The sequence below is a fragment of the Serinus canaria genome, chromosome 10 (genome assembly GCF_022539315.1).
Source record: "Serinus canaria isolate serCan28SL12 chromosome 10, serCan2020, whole genome shotgun sequence".
Taxonomy (NCBI): domain Eukaryota; kingdom Metazoa; phylum Chordata; class Aves; order Passeriformes; family Fringillidae; genus Serinus; species Serinus canaria.
Window position 1 is genome coordinate 13,813,409 of NC_066324.1, and position 14,253 is coordinate 13,827,661.

Below are 14,253 nucleotides of genomic sequence, written 5' to 3' on the forward strand. Positions count from 1 at the left end.
GGGTGGCTGTGTGACAGATGGACCTTTCTGGGTCTCCGCTCGAAGCTCCTCTCCCCAGGCTGCACCCCGACACGCAACATTCCCGCGAGCAGAGGGAATGCCACCCTGGACTGGCACCTCAGCGTCCCACAGCGACTTTGCCCAGTGTCACGCCACGGGAGGAAATCGGGCGTTTCGGTGTCCCGAGAGCCGGCGCGGGGCCGCGAGTTCCGCGGGGCGGAGGGGGAAGCGGAGCCCCGCGCAGCCCCGCCCGCCCCCGCCCGGCCCCTCTGCGGCCGCCCGCGGCCAAGTGCGCGGGGGCGGAGCGGCGGCGCCGGCCCGAGGAGCCGCAGAGAGCGCTGGCCCGGCGGCCCGCGGGGATGCTGCGCTACAGCTCGGGACTCACGGTGACCGCCACCACTCCCCGGAGGCCGCCCGGCGACGGCGGCCGCTCCCGGCGGAAGGTGCGCGGGGCAGCGCGGGGGGGCGGCGGGGAGGTCCCGCGGGCGGGGTCGCGGGGCGAAGCGGAGGTTCGACATCCCCCCTCATGTAGTTACCTGCGGGGCGCCTTTCTTTTTTTAACCATCCCCCCCCCCCACCACCACCACCACCCCTTTTCCCTATTTTCGGTGTTTTCAGGTGAAGCTTGGGGTGTGCGAGAGCATCTTTTTGTGCGGTGTTTGTAGGTGTGGGGAAATGAAGAGTTTTTGGGGAGTCCTGCAAGGCTTTTATAGTTCTAGACCCTGGCCTGTTCTGTAAACCTGCGAAGAAGGTGTGCTTGCATCTTTCTTGCCAGACTTTCCCCGCACATTGAAATGTGTCTGGATATTTACAATGCGAGCTCGCCTATCCTATCCCGAGAAAGCTCACTGTAATGATTTAGATGTCAATAGCAATTCAACTGTTAATTCAGTTTTTCAAATGCAGATATTTAATTTGCTGATTTTAAGAAATTTTTCATAAATGCACTAAATAAGAACCATCTCTTAATCTGTTGGGCTTTTAAAAAGTTGTTAAAACTAAAGCAGATATGATAGGAATGTCTCTACAGCCACTCAGCTTTAAATAGCCCTTTTCTTGCTTCTGTAACTACACTGCTATCATTGTGAATGTTGTTTCCACATGAGAAGAAAGAAATCAAAAAAAGTGATAATCTTATCATTACCAAAAATACATCCATGATGTTTCTTGAATTATGCAGTTATTGTTTTGATGCTTCAAAAACATGAGTTCATAATCTAAAAAATTATGGATGAAGTGTTGCTCTGGTTTTACATGATAACAAGAAAGAGTGGTCTTCCAGACAAAACAGTCCCTGGTCTTCATAAAAAATGAATTTGCTCATGCATAAGAAAAATTACAGTGACTTGAAAATCATAGTTATGTTACCTATACATTGAGTTTCCCTGTTCTAGTATTTCTTAAAGAAGTAACAGTAAGGGAACTTCTGTTCAGGTGATAAGCTTCTTATTTTAATCCCCTTGATAGATTTCTTTGGAGTGATGAACTGCATTTGATGCATTCTTTTAAGAAAACTGGTAAGAATTTAATTTGTGGCTACAACCCACTGGGAAGCCGTTGTTCCTTTTTTAGTGAAGTATGGCTCCCTTACCGTGGGTTGTTAGAAAAGGGAAGAGAGACAATTAAAATAACTGCTGAACAAAAGGAAGGTGTGTGTCACATTCCTGTGTGCCTGTGGTCACAGGAAAGTGCCATTTAATTGTGTGTGGAATCTCATGGGAGAGATTTCATAAATAGAATAGGTTAATCAACAGATAAATGACCAAAGAAAGTACTTTCTTCTTTGCTTTTTAGGACTGAAATTAAACATGCACTGTTTTTCTGCTTTCACCTTCAAAGGTCTAAAGCCAACACTTGACCTAAGTCAAAGGGATGGATTTTTAGCCATTGAGCTGATAAGGTCGTTACTCTACAAACATGTTATCCCCATTTCTTTTGTCAGTATCAACAGTATTAAATTCTGGTGATGTAGAACTCCAGGGCTGGTTTGAAGCTAGATCAATATTGAACCACATCTTTTTTTTCTGAGGGGGTCCTGTAAAATGCTTGGAGACTGGTTGCTAGTAGAATAGCCTGTATTTTTCTGTTGCTGTACTAGTAACTTTTATTCTATAACAGCCTTGCTCATTAATTTAACAATTAATTTTAGTGAAAAAATCTGTAATTATTTCAGCCCATAATTAATTCTGATTAATGCCTTTCTGGGTGCTTTGTTTTTTGGAAAGAGGGAAGAAGAGGCTGAAGAACATTATTTAAACTGAATCTGTCATCTGTATTTGTTTTAAGTTGCACCCAAGTGATTTGAGTAAGATAGTAAACATACACGTGGATTGTGGGTCTGGGCCATGGATTCTCAACATTTTAAACTAAACTAGATTGAGGTTTTTTTCTTAACTGCCATATTGCAGTAGCTCTCCTCTATGCTGTCCCACTAGCCTCTTAGAAATTTAGTAAAAAAACGTGTTTTCACCTCTTACTTTTCATTGCTGTCAGGAAGCCTCTGTGGTTTGGCATTGTGTTGGGGTGAACCTGTCCAGTCCTTGTTTACCTGTCTGTGTCTTTGTTTCACAAATGATGTCAGATGAGCTTTGGAAATGCCACTCGTGGGTTCTTGGTGTCAAAAAGCCAGGAGCGAGCATAAAATGTTGGCACAATTAAGATTATTTATAATGTTGACTTGCTAAAGCTGCAGATGCTGCAATTTAAACAGAAGTCAGTCTTGTAGGATTGTTAGAAAGATACCTTGTTCTTCTACCTAGTATTTCTTTTTAAAATTTATGCTCACAAAGTTACAATGTTAATGACATGAAGGTAAGTTGGAAATCATGTCTGTCCCTGTTTTCTCTCACTTGTTCTTACTGTCAGTAAGCAAATGAAGGAAATTGAATTGCAGCTCTTTCCCTGTTTGAATAGTTCTCATTCTCCTCCCCATTTTCTTTCTGCATTGCCCAGTTTGTTTCTGGAAATTACTTTTTCATTCTCAGTTGCATGTTATCCTGCCACTGTTTGGCACTGAGTTGAGGCTCTTCCTGTTAGGATTTCATTTCCATTTTAAGGCATCACTACAGCAGTGTTTTCTGTGGGAGGAGGGCTTGCTGTGATTTCCATGTGAGCCTGCTCATTGATTTGGTCAGTAAACTCACCGACAAATGGCACAGCGTGTTGTTCCTTCAGGAAGCCCTGCAGAGCAAGAACAGTGCATGTACAGTGTTCAGAACTGCTTCTGGGGGCTGGAGGAAAAAGCAGTGCCTGTTGTTTTTCCTTTCCAATCTCCATAGTGTTTCTGAATTTTAGCAGATGGGTCTGTAGTGCTGTCCTTAGGTAGAATGCATCATCTGGTGCCTAGGAGGAGCTGGACTGCAGGGCTACTTTATAGATTTGCTGCCGTTTCCCCAGGGATGCTGAGGAAGTCCCATTGTTGTAAACAATGGCAGAGTACTGCCTGTGTAAGTTTGTTCTAGCAAGGAACTGGGTGGTACTGTGCCACTGCTGTACAAGCCTTGCTGGGCACAGCTTCAAGGCTTATGATTGCCAGGTGGGGTGGGGTGGGGTAAGTGATTTGGGGGTAGTAGATAAGGCAAGGTTAAAAGGGCAAGAAAAAAAAGCTTACATGATGACAACCTTTTGTTGTACAGTGGTTTTAGTCTCAACAAATGACTGTTGTTAATTTATATTTCCAGCGTAGTTGTGATGACTTGACTGCTATCTGTACTGCACTTCTGTGATTTCCTCCATAGCAGTCCTGTGACACCTGTGATGTGAAGGGCAGTTGTGGTTCACTCACTGGTGTACAGGTTACAGGGATAATTACTTATTTACAATCACTGCAGTGTGCATCTCTGTTAGCTATAATTAGCTTTGTACTGATTAATAGGCGAGTTATTTGCTTCAGAGAATCATACACAGCCTCATTCTCCTAACTTTGAGTTGCCAGTCATTAACTATTTCTAGTTATTTCAGGCATTTTTAATGTTTTATCCTAGCAATATGTTAATTCCTTTTTGTCCAGAAAGGTGGCTTCATCTATCACCTCCTGCACAGCACAAATTCACTTCTAGATCCTATTTATGGCTCTGGGCTTTGTTTGCCTACATGGAGGAATGCCAGTCTGCGTTTCCCTTCTTGTTGTAAACAGGAATGTTTTAAGAGGAAAGAGCCTTAATAAGCTAGTGGGAGGAAAGGGCACGAGGAAATAGATGAGGAAAGGTGAAGTTAATTACCTTATGAATCAATGAGTTCTAAAGATGAGGAATTTATTTTTATTATCTGGATAACTAATCTGTAAGTAGGAAGTACCACCAGCTTCACTAGTATATGGGGGCAGTCTGGTGTTCTTAGAAAAAACATAGCAGCCAATCAGTATCAAAAGCCAATGTACCAAGTTTCATAATTTTAAAATGCATTTCATTGTTTCAATATTCTTTAGCAAATATGAAAGCATAAACACTTTAAAGTTTTGGGGGCTTTATGTCACTTTGTGGCTTCTTGTTCTAGATTTTCTAGCATATGGATGAATGATAAATTAACAGGGAGGAGGCCACTGCACAAAACATTGATTTTACAGATATGTCTACAGAAAAGGTTATATTTCACCTTGATCTTCTTATAGACTTTTCCCCCTTCTTATTCTTTATAATACAGACACATCTCACATATTTTATAAGAACTTTATCTATCTCAGGACACTGTTTCTTACTGGCCTTGCAGACCTGAAAGATCAAACTGAGAGGAAGATGGAAGGCAGTACCTAATATTTCTAAAATACAGTTGACAACATACCAGTAGTCTAAATGCTACTGATTTGTCCTCTCAACAGATTTAAAGAAATGCCAGAAAAAAAAAGTGAAGTTGCAGATAGTTCTTCCAATTGTTTCTGCCTGGGAAGAAGAAAAAGTTAAAGCCTGTTTGAAAAGTTGAAAAAGGTCTTTTGTCAGGAAACAGAAAATAGGGATGTGATGTTGTGATGCTGAATAGTGGTCTCTGAGGAAACTGTATTGCAAAGAGGCTTGAAAATGCAGTCAAGGCAACTTAAATGATTTGAAAGACATTTGGAAGCAATGAATTGTGAAATGGTAACATTTGGGGTGTATGGGAAGGGCTCTGAATGCAGTGAGCAGAACTTTATAGCCATTTTCCAGGCAAAAGGAGGTGCTGTAATTACCAAGATATGAGCTGTTCGCTGGGACAAGTGCAGTGGGAAGGTGGGTGTGAAAGAGAGACACACACTCAGCATGACTCCAGGAGAAACTGGAGCGATCCAGATCAGTGAGGAGCTGGGCTGTAGAAGAACAGTGATGTTGGCCCACAGTAATGAAAGAGATACTTAAGAGGTTTGAGGAAGAGCTTTAAGAGCTCTCTTTTTTGCCAGCAGACAGCTGGGATTTTACAGGAAGGTATCACGCAGCTTTGAACTTGGACAGCCAAATTTCTCATTTCATCATTTGCTATGCTCTGCTTAGGACTTAAGAGTTGTTTTCCACAAAAATGTTTCATTAATAGGACTAAGACTGAAAGTTTTAACCAAGTTTCTTGTATGAAATGTATTGCTTGGAAAATTAAACCAAAGATGTCTCAGCCCAAAGCAAGGCAAACTGCAGCTGGGTACAGAACAGTACCATGCCTGCTGCCAAGAGAATGGCTGCTCTAAAATCAGATAGGAAACAACACCTCTTAACTTTTCTGAAGTGTTTTGAAGCTTTACAAACCATTTGTATGTACCAGATTTCAAGAATGCTCCTATTTCACCTGTAGTGGAGTTGCAGTACTGAGGTATCCTTGGATCAAGTACTTGGCTATATGCTGAGCAGAAAAGAAGCATTTACTCGAAAATACACTCTGTGTTTCTAAATAATCCCTTTTGAAGAATAAAAGTGTGCCAAATCAGCAAACAAAACTCAGAAAGTAGAAAATTATGTTCATTGTTCTGTTATCTCAGCTCTCAGTGTCATTTGTAAGTACCTAAGAACAATTTGTTGATTGAAATGGATTTTTGGTATTTCAGGTATGTAATTATGGGAATGCCCTTGAATTATTTTTTGCCAGCTAAAAACCCTTTAGCCTTTAAAAGATAATATTTTGTCAGCTGTGTGGTAGAAAAAAGAAAATAGTAATTTCAAAGTTGAATCTCGGTGCAGTTCATTCTGTAAAGCAAATTGTTAAAATCATTTTTGTAACACCTAAATCTTGTTCTTTCAGATGAATGTGTGTAGGCTACGCTTAACAGTGCCACCTGACGAAGTGTCACAGCCTGAACAGGGACCAAAGGAAATGGAGAGAAAGAAAAGTGTAAGTTTTAAAAATCAAAGTTAAATTCTCTATAAATAAGAAGTAAACATTGCCCTCCACAGATGTTGATATTTGTTGTTTTGGCAGCCCAAAGCCCAGTCATCTTAGAAGATTTAAGAACATGTGGAACATCATCAAGCTGGGTGTGAGTTTTGAGACTAAGCTTTGGAATTAGGGATGGCAAAACTGCATGCAAAATAGAGCAGTGGTAGAGGAACAACAGAGATTGTAGGTGATTTGTGACTGAGGTGCCTTTAAACTTGATTATTTCATATTTATGTATCAAAGAGCAGAGAACTGCTACTATGAACATGGTCCTGTATTAAACAGGATCTTGATCAGGATCCTCTTTATCCTAAAAGAGCATTTTATATTTCATGTAGGCTCAGATTTCATGTGCAAGATTTGAGCATTAATATAGTTGGTGTGCTGGGGATCCTTGATGTTTGTGTGTGCCAGCTAATTTCAGTAAAGGGTGATGGACAAATAAGAAATAAAAGAATTCAAGATTGTTCTGAAGTGAAAGGAATTTTGAAGGTCATGTTCTTAAAAGAGTTCAGAAGGCCGTTTGTTTTGCAGCAGTGAGTAGTGTGCACACAGAAAAAACATTTACAATCTGCTTTGGTGCAGAACTTGTTCTGTAAGAACTGTTCACTGCAAGAGATGATGTTTAATTGGACTTTAGGATGAAGACTAAAAAGGGAAGCTGGACGGGCTCCCCAACTTCATCACATTTATACTTTGATAAACCAAAATTAAACAAGTTGATGAAGTTTGCCAGACTCAATGTCTGACAATAGGAAGTATGACAATAGAAAGAAAAACAGCAATAGGGTTTTCTAGAAATAATTTCTTAGACATACTTAAAGGCAAAAATTACTGTGAAAGGCATTCTAAGCAATAAAAATAAATGCAAAGTAAAATTCTCAAGATCAGGATTCCATATCGGTTGGGTTTTGTCCTGGAATCTTTTATACACTCAGGTTCTCATACACTGGTCTAGCAGAGTAATTGCTTCTTCAGGATCTAGAAATGTTATTTACAGAATTGTTTAAATAGACCTTAATGCAAACTAAATTTGGGCCACCATTATATAGTAATAATTCATTTTGTACAGAGGTGTTTAGGTGTAGCACTTGGAGTAGCTTCTCTGTCAGTCTCTTGTCAGCTTGTGTCTGACTGCAGCAACCCTCAGACTGGCCTAAGTTCATGGGCCCATTGCCCTAAGAGGAATCCGAGTTTGCTTTTGAGGAGGATAGATATTTACTCATGCCTTACTCACTTTATGGTTCTGAGTAATGTGATAATGAGAAAGAATTGTTAAGGATTAGGGCTGGACAATTTGTAGTGACTTTGTTATGTAACCAATGTTTTTCTCTGTGGGACCTTGTATTTAATGAGCTGTTATTTTCCCCATAATAACAGTAAAGGCAAGAGGGCTTTATATCAGAGAATGTTAAGGAGAGGATATTAAGATAATAAATACATTATTTGATTCTATGTGCAAAACAGTGATGTTTAAGAGATGGGTTCTTATTAGCTGAGACCAGAAAAAAAAATTTGCAATTTAAGTATTGTATGTTCTGACTAGTTTCTAAAGTTCAGTGCTTTGAGACAATTAAAAGACTTAAAAGTCAGGCTTCAGAGTTGGATAGGATCTACTCAGCCGATTTCATGGCAATTAAAAAAAAACAGAGGAATTGTGCCAACTAGTTGTGTTTTATAATTTCTGTGTGATAAACACCCCACAGATAGTATAGCCATGGTGTATGGAAGCAGCTACAAAAAAAAATCACTGCTCATGAACTGGTTTTTCCTCATGTTTTCCTCCAAAGTCAGACAGCAATGTAGATTTTTATTGTCTGTGTTATCAATTGCTGTATCTATTTGAATTAGTTGTACAGTAACTTACAGTGCACACATACCTTATGATTAGTCATGCTGTGATGCTTTTACTGCACAGTTTAATTTTAAAAACCTCCTAAAAACAGTAATCATGTATCTGCTGATCACTTGTTTTCAGCTGACTTCATGTTAATGAAATAGCTTAAAGCACTTTGAGAACAAGTTTTAAAAATGTTAGATAATCCTTACACAGTCCTGTGAGGACTGTGCCCCTTTTTGGAAATAGGGATAATAGAAATTAGGGAACTGCTCTGTTTTCTACCTTGCACTTTACAATTTAGGGTCAAAAAATCCAGCTTCAGCAAGAATCAAATTTAGCATCAGATCTCTTGTTGGAATCTAGTGTTCTGTGCTGACTTTAATTGCTGACTCCCAAGAAAATGGGAACATGAAAAATGCACTTGGTATTTACAATACATTAATGTGACTTACAGAAATGAACTGCAGGGGTAATCTGTGGGATTGCACAGTTTTTGCCGGAGTTCTCAGCCAAGTCAGGCGGTCAGAGCCTGGCTGCAGGTGCTCTCCTGTTTGGGCAGGACAAGTCTCTGCCTCTACTGCTGAGGGAGGAGAGAAAAGACCTTGCAGTGTTGGAGGGAATGCCAGAAAGCTATAAATACACCACCCTGTGACATTTGGTTGTAATCTCCTCTTTGAAATCTTTCATTAGAAGGAGGTGATTTTGAGCTGCCCTAATGTGACATGGTGCTGGGTCACTGTGTTTGTTACTTTTCTGCATCTCTCAAGCTCAGTACCAATAGGAGGTGTTTCAGTTCAGAATCAGGTAATGAACTACAGCAGCTCTTGCCAGTGCTGATCCTCCCAATAACTTGTTTTGCTGCTTGATATCAGACCAGAAGGGATTCTTTATCAGTTATGTTGGTAGCTCGTGCCTTAGCCTTTTTCATTGGAGTCCAAACTTGGCAGGAAATTTATGCTGTATTTCATTCAATTTGTATCAGTGCAGTAAGTTTCTAGATTAACTTTTTTTACTGCTATGCATCCATTGAATTAAAATGAACTAGTGTAAGAGATTAAAAATGAAATTATGGATCTGGGTGGTTTTGTTGCAAGAAAATTGCTGCAGGCAATACTGTACTAGGGTGGCCTCTCCCTGCCTTTTGTGAAAGGCTGGCAGATGGTACAGAGTTAGAGACTGATCTCAGAAACTGAAGGGGGAGTGAGTTTGTGTCAGGTTGAATTTTTTTATACTCATATTTAGGATATGAGACCCTGAAAGAAGCATATGAGAACTTAACCCACAGGTAGAGGCTGGTTGGTTGGGTTGTTTGAATTGTTAGTACTTTAGGTAGAGAGAATCACAAACTATTCTGCTCCTGTTCCATTATTTCTGTCCATGATAGACAATGGGTGACAGTAGTGTGAGGCTGTTTACTTCACCATCAAGTACAAAGGAATGTTGTGCTTGGCTGATTGTATGCAAAATCTGCATATCCTGAAGCCTCTCTTGTCTTGCATAATAAAGGGCTACCAGACAATTGTATTGTCCCTGTTTGGGATTGGGCTTGTTTTTATCCATCAGTCTCTTTTTTCACTGCCATGGTTAAATTTGGAAGTGTCATTGGAAGCTGCTGCTAAGTTTTTGAGGGCAGAATGTGAAGATATGTATAGACAGACGTTTCTTTTTCATTTGGATACATGGACAAGAGAATGAAAATGAGATAACACTCTGAAAATTTGTGTCACTTTACTGTCTGTGGCTTTCAGCCAAGTTTGAGCAGTGCTTAGTCTTAAACTCAGGTTGGTACTTTGGCTGCATATATCTTCAAACATTTTAATTTTCTTGGTTTTTTAAACATCACAACTAAGAAGTGGAATTCTTTTTACTTCCTAAGCAAGAATACAGGAGCATAGCAAACTTTTTTTTTTCCCAGCAAAAAAAGGTAGGCTGTAAAGAAGCCAGAAGGGGAATCTGCTTCTGTACATCATGGTGAGAATCAAGCAGAAACTTTTGTCAGGCCTGGTTCAAGAATATGAGTGCAGTGAGTGTGGGGCTGTGGTGCACATGGAATCTAGGACAGTGCTATTTTCTCTGCTGCTGCCAGCCCACTCCTGTCAGCAGAGTAGAACTTGTACCTGAAAAAATGTGGTTCATCTTCTACAGGTGATGTTACTGTTTTTCAGCCTCTCCAGCACTGGTCCCTTGATTTTTGACTCGGACTAATTAAGCAACACCTTTGTTAAAACCAGCACTACATAAAAAATGCAGAAAGAATTCCGCTGACTTCTGAGGTTACTGCTGTATTTGTTGTATCTTAGCATCCCAATGTGTAAACACTGGCATTCTGTGTACAGATTTCAGGGGTTAGATATCACTTTGTGTAATGTCTGGCATTTCTCTTTTGAGATGGACACCTAAAACACCCAAGGAGCTTCAAAGCTGGAATGTGTTCACCGATGCTTCTTGCATTCTTCATTAATTTAAGAACACTCATGTCTGTTGTGGCATTTTTTCCCTATTGTAACACTAGTTTAATGTAAAACATTCCTAAGTGTAACATGATTTTTATGGGCTGTAGAGGAACATGAAAAGACATAAAACCAGAGCTACCTTTTGTCAGAGCACAGTAACTTTTCTTGGTGAGCTCAATGTTATAAATGTGTCATTTTACTGAACAGAAAATATGTAACCTCAGTAACAGTGTGAATATTCTTGTTCCTTGTGTAACTAGTGAACAGGTAAAAGATAACTAGATGTTTTAGAAACGCCTGGAATGTGGCTGTTAAGGGAAAGATAAAGCTTTGCTTGACTGATATAATTCTTGTTTAAAGTTTTTTGATGGTGTAGGTAAACAGAAGATCATGAGTCAGGAAAATTTTAAGGCCACAGGCACAGGGATACTTAACACAGACTTGTGTTAAGCATTACATTAGAAGTCCTTTTTTCTCAAAAAAGATGTCTTCTGTGCTTTTGCTTTCAATTTTGGGGCAGGGAGAAGTACAATATATGAGCCTATCTGACTTTCATTTATAAAACTGGTAGATTAGGAAGCAGGTCATCCCTCAGTGTTATTTATGTAATGCAAATAAAACCATGGGCCATAGAAAAAACATAAAAACTTAAATTTAGGGTTTAGTTTTGTAATGTCATCACCTCTTTCATGCTACTTGTGCTGCCTCCTTGGACAGAGACATAAACAGGATGCATGGTAATTATCAAGAATTTTGCAACCTTGGGGTGTAGGCTACTGTTTTAAATATTTATTAGGTGGGTGAAGACAGTCTGTGTTTCTTTGGTGCATTTTGTGTGATCACACCAAGTGCAGCTGGCTGTTGCTGCAACGCAGACAGGGCATGTTCCTGCAGACTGATCATCCACAGCAGGTGTCCTTGCTGTCACCTTGGGCTGTCGTAGAACTGACCATAGGTGCAGAGAAATATTCACAAACTGGTTAAGCTAACTCTGCCTTTTCAGATCATGAGCTCACATCAGAAGGGATTTGGCTGATATTTTGACCTTAAACAGCAATGGTTGATTAATCTAAGGAACCCTTCCATCTTAAAGCACTATTCTGGTTAGCTTTACAGTATTTATTGCTCCTAAATTCTTGCATGTATTTACTTACACTGCTGTCTTCACTGAGATGCCTTGCTGCAGATAAGAGTGGAGACCATTGTGGACCTGCTTGGTCTGAGTTCTGGGAGTGTGTATGTATGGGACACAGAGGAAAATAATGGGAAGAATTTGACTTTAAAATACTGTTATGTAGTTCCTGAGCAGTGAAAAATCCAGGATTTGTGAAAGAGGAAGCATGGGAGAGAGGATGAAGAAGAGAGAACAAGGCAGAAATGGAAAAAACAGTGAAGGGAGAATAATAGACAAAGGTGAATAAAGTAGCTTGAGAGGAGGCAAACTGGCAGAAGTGTACTCAGTGCATGCTTACTGCTGCAGTTCTGTGGAGATATTTGAGAACTGAGCTACTCAGCAAGGCCTTGTTTAGAGGCAAAGCTGTGTTGAAAAAGTAAGTCAACAAACAAAGCAACCATCTCAGCCCTGCATTCAGAGGAGTTTTCTGATTGTAACCTTTCTCCTAAGAGGACACTGCATCAGGTGAGCCCTTTTTTTGGGCTATTTTTACAGAACCTTGAAACTAGTGGTCACTGAGAAGAAATTCAGAGTTACTAAACAGAAAAGGGTGAGTAGAAGGTAAGCATGACTGGAATGGAACAGCAATGAAAAAGGTTAAGGAAACATGAGAACAGTTCCTTTGTAGCTGTTGGCTCACACATCTTTAAAACAAGCAAGAGCTGAAATTTTAACAGGCACTTGTCTGGGGATTGTGATACAAAGGAAGAATAAGGAGAGGGTAAAAACAATGTCCTGTATTTTAAGTAGCTCATAGAACAGTCAACAGATGATGGAGAATCCTTTAATCTTCTAAAAGATTAAAGAAGTAACAAAGGCATCTTAGGAGGCTTGTGCACATACAGATAACAGGCAAGTTTAGTATTGTTGCAAGAGACACGGAACCAGTCTGCCTTTGTGTGTACCTAATCCTGCATGTACTGTCCATTATAATGTAAATTTAAGTGTCTGTTCATCTCTGAAACACACGTCAGTGCCATGGGTGATACTCCAGCTGCAAACCCATTGGTCTGAATATGTAGGTCTTTCTTGGCGAGTGGGGGGGCTGGGACAGGAGGCATCCTTCAAAGCATTCCTTAGGAATGTGTTCATAATATTCGAAAAATAAGGAACTTGGTCAGAATTTTTACGCCAGAGCTGTGCAAACAGCACTTTAGACAATTCTGCTAATGTTTCAGAGGCACAAAGGACCTTGGTATTGCTGGTATTCAGCTGTTCACCTCATTAAAAATGGGTGATCATGGGCAAAGGGTATGGATTTATGAATTCTGTGTCTGGTGCCTTGGTAACCTCTAAACAATCAAAGTGATTATTCATTCTGTTATCAGGAAGATGGAAACTTGTGTGTAATCCCTTTTTCCAGATGCAGGGGAGGAGCTGCAATGAACTGTGAAAGAAACTGTACAACCCTGGAAGCAAACAAGCACAAAATAATTTTGGGTCACGTCCCCATCTGGTTTCTGTATTTCTCTGTTTCTAATTATGAGGTGTAGAACTTTTGTTTGTGCACATCCAAACAGCAAAACAAAACCTCCAATAATACATAATTATGAAACATTTCATTTTGAGGATATAAAGCTTTGCATATAATGTTTTCAAAGTGTACAATTACATCATATATAGGTAGGGCTGGTTGCCCAATGTTTTCTTCGTTAAGTGGTTTTAAAGCTTTCTTTTCAAATGAAGGCTTCCAGCTTTGTTGGTCTTTGCCTGAAATGTTCTTTATTGGGTGTCTGCTCTGTGATTGTTCCTCTCCCAGCCCTGCACACACACACAGAGAGCTTCAGCAACATGCATAAACTATTAATGATGTGATAAAAAAGAGCGTGTAAGATTTACAGTGTTGAGGAAAATCAGTCAGTGCCATGTGGGAAGGGCACAATATAAAACAAATGCCTGTCAATTTTTCTTAATACAAGTAAGTTTTCCTGTTAATTTTCCCCCTACCTAAAGAAGTATTTATTCTTATATTGCCAGCATAGTTGTGTTGGTTTGGCTCCTAAAAACTGAGAGTACTGCTGCTGTAGGCTGCTGATGGTGTCCTCTCTTCACCATCATGGTAAGGACTGGAGGTCTCTAGGATGCAGCTGCAGATGGATATAAGATGCTGAGCTTTGTCTCTTTAAACCTCTGTTTGTGTCAAAGAGGGTGTTTAGACAATGCTTAGAATAAAAAAACCAAACCAAAACATATTCTAAAGTCAATGTAGTACATGTCCTCAAGTGGACCTGGATCTGGTATATTCAGCATAAGAAGTAAGTTCAGCAAAACAATCTATGCCTGATTTTTTTCTAGAACTGACCTTTCAAACAAAATGTGTAAAGCTTATCAGTAACAGCTGTGTTTCCAAATTCTGCTTTATCTTCAAGAGAAACAGATATTTTCTCTTTTAAAGAGCACTGCCTAAATGCTTTAATTTCAATTTCTTAAAACTTTCTATGTTTTTTGAGTAGACG

At 39.9% G+C, this 14,253-nt stretch overlaps 1 protein-coding gene across 1 annotated transcript in view; it reads left to right on the forward strand.

Annotated features, from left to right (window-relative positions):
* Nucleotides 1–315: 315 nt before the first annotated feature.
* Nucleotides 316–14,253, forward strand: part of MYZAP (myocardial zonula adherens protein) — a 52,022-nt gene continuing 38,084 nt past the window's right edge. Inside the window, 2 exon segments of the mRNA XM_030228371.2 lie at nt 316–443; nt 6,196–6,285. Coding sequence (XP_030084231.2) covers nt 360–443; nt 6,196–6,285 — 174 coding nt within the window. The 5' untranslated portion in view covers nt 316–359.